Raw genomic sequence first — 963 nt, forward strand, 5'->3', positions numbered from 1 at the left:
CCCCAATGGCTGCACCCACCCCACAGACCCCACTGGATCCCCAATGGCTGCACCCACCCCATAGACCCCACTGGATCCCCAATGGCTGCACCCACCCCACAGCACCCAGTGCCACGGTGACCCCAATGACTGCAGCCACCCCATAGACCCCATTGGATCCCCAATGGCTGCACCCACCCCACAGCATCCCGTACCACGGTGACCCCAATGGCTGCACCCACCCCACAGCATCCCGTACCACGGTGACCCCAATGGCTGCACCCACCCCACAGCACTTAGGGCCGAGGTTCCCCCCACGTTTGTGCCCCCCCTACAGCACTCCAAACCCGTTGTCCCAATCCTACCGGGCGGTACTCGGTGTCGGTGAAGTCCCTGAGCACAGCACGCAGGAAATCCACCCACTCCTTATCTCCCACCGAGTTCTCCTGGGTGCCAAAGACGTAGATATCGTGCGGGATGCTGGCCGTCACCTCATCCAGCGCCTTGCCCAGCCCCTTGGAGGTGAACCACGACGTGATGCTCTTGGGTGGGGGCACGCTGCCTGCGGGGAGGGACGCTCAGAAGGGGGATATATTGAGGATATATGGAAAAAAAGGGGGTGGGGGGGGTTAGGGTTAGGCTCTGCCCCCCCGGCGCTCACCCATGTTCCAGGTGCCGATGAAGATGGAGATCATGTCCGGCTCGTCCTGGTGCGAGTGCTTGTTCTTCATCAGCTGCAGCAGCTGGCAGAACGCCTCTCTTTTCTATAAGAGGAGGATGGGGGCACAGCATGAGCCTCCTGCACCCTAAAACCACACAGACCCCCCCGCCTCCACCTCACCCCTCACCCCAGCACCCACCCGGGCGCTGACGAACACGAAATCCTTGCGCTGCGTCCGGTCCTTCTCCTTCTCAAAGACGATGCCCAGTTTGTTCTGCACGCGCTGCGACTTGATCAGCTGCCGGACTGAAGGGGGGGGGGGA

At 62.2% G+C, this 963-nt stretch overlaps 1 protein-coding gene across 1 annotated transcript; it reads right to left on the reverse strand.

Moving 5' to 3' along the window:
- Positions 1 to 260: 260 nt before the first annotated feature.
- On the reverse strand, positions 261 to 954 carry LOC104916759 (phosphatidylinositol 3,4,5-trisphosphate 5-phosphatase 2-like). The gene is made up of 3 exons (XM_010727768.2): positions 840 to 954; positions 641 to 743; positions 261 to 541 (listed from the first exon to the last, which is right to left on the reverse strand). The coding sequence occupies exons 2-3, from the start codon at positions 708 to 710 to the stop codon at positions 276 to 278; spliced, it is 336 nt and encodes a 111-aa protein (XP_010726070.2). The 5' UTR covers positions 711 to 743; positions 840 to 954; the 3' UTR covers positions 261 to 275.
- Between the last annotated feature and the right edge of the window lie 9 nt (positions 955 to 963).

This window comes from Meleagris gallopavo, unplaced genomic scaffold (genome assembly GCF_000146605.3).
Source record: "Meleagris gallopavo isolate NT-WF06-2002-E0010 breed Aviagen turkey brand Nicholas breeding stock unplaced genomic scaffold, Turkey_5.1 ChrUn_random_7180001941004, whole genome shotgun sequence".
Lineage (NCBI taxonomy): Eukaryota > Metazoa > Chordata > Aves > Galliformes > Phasianidae > Meleagris > Meleagris gallopavo.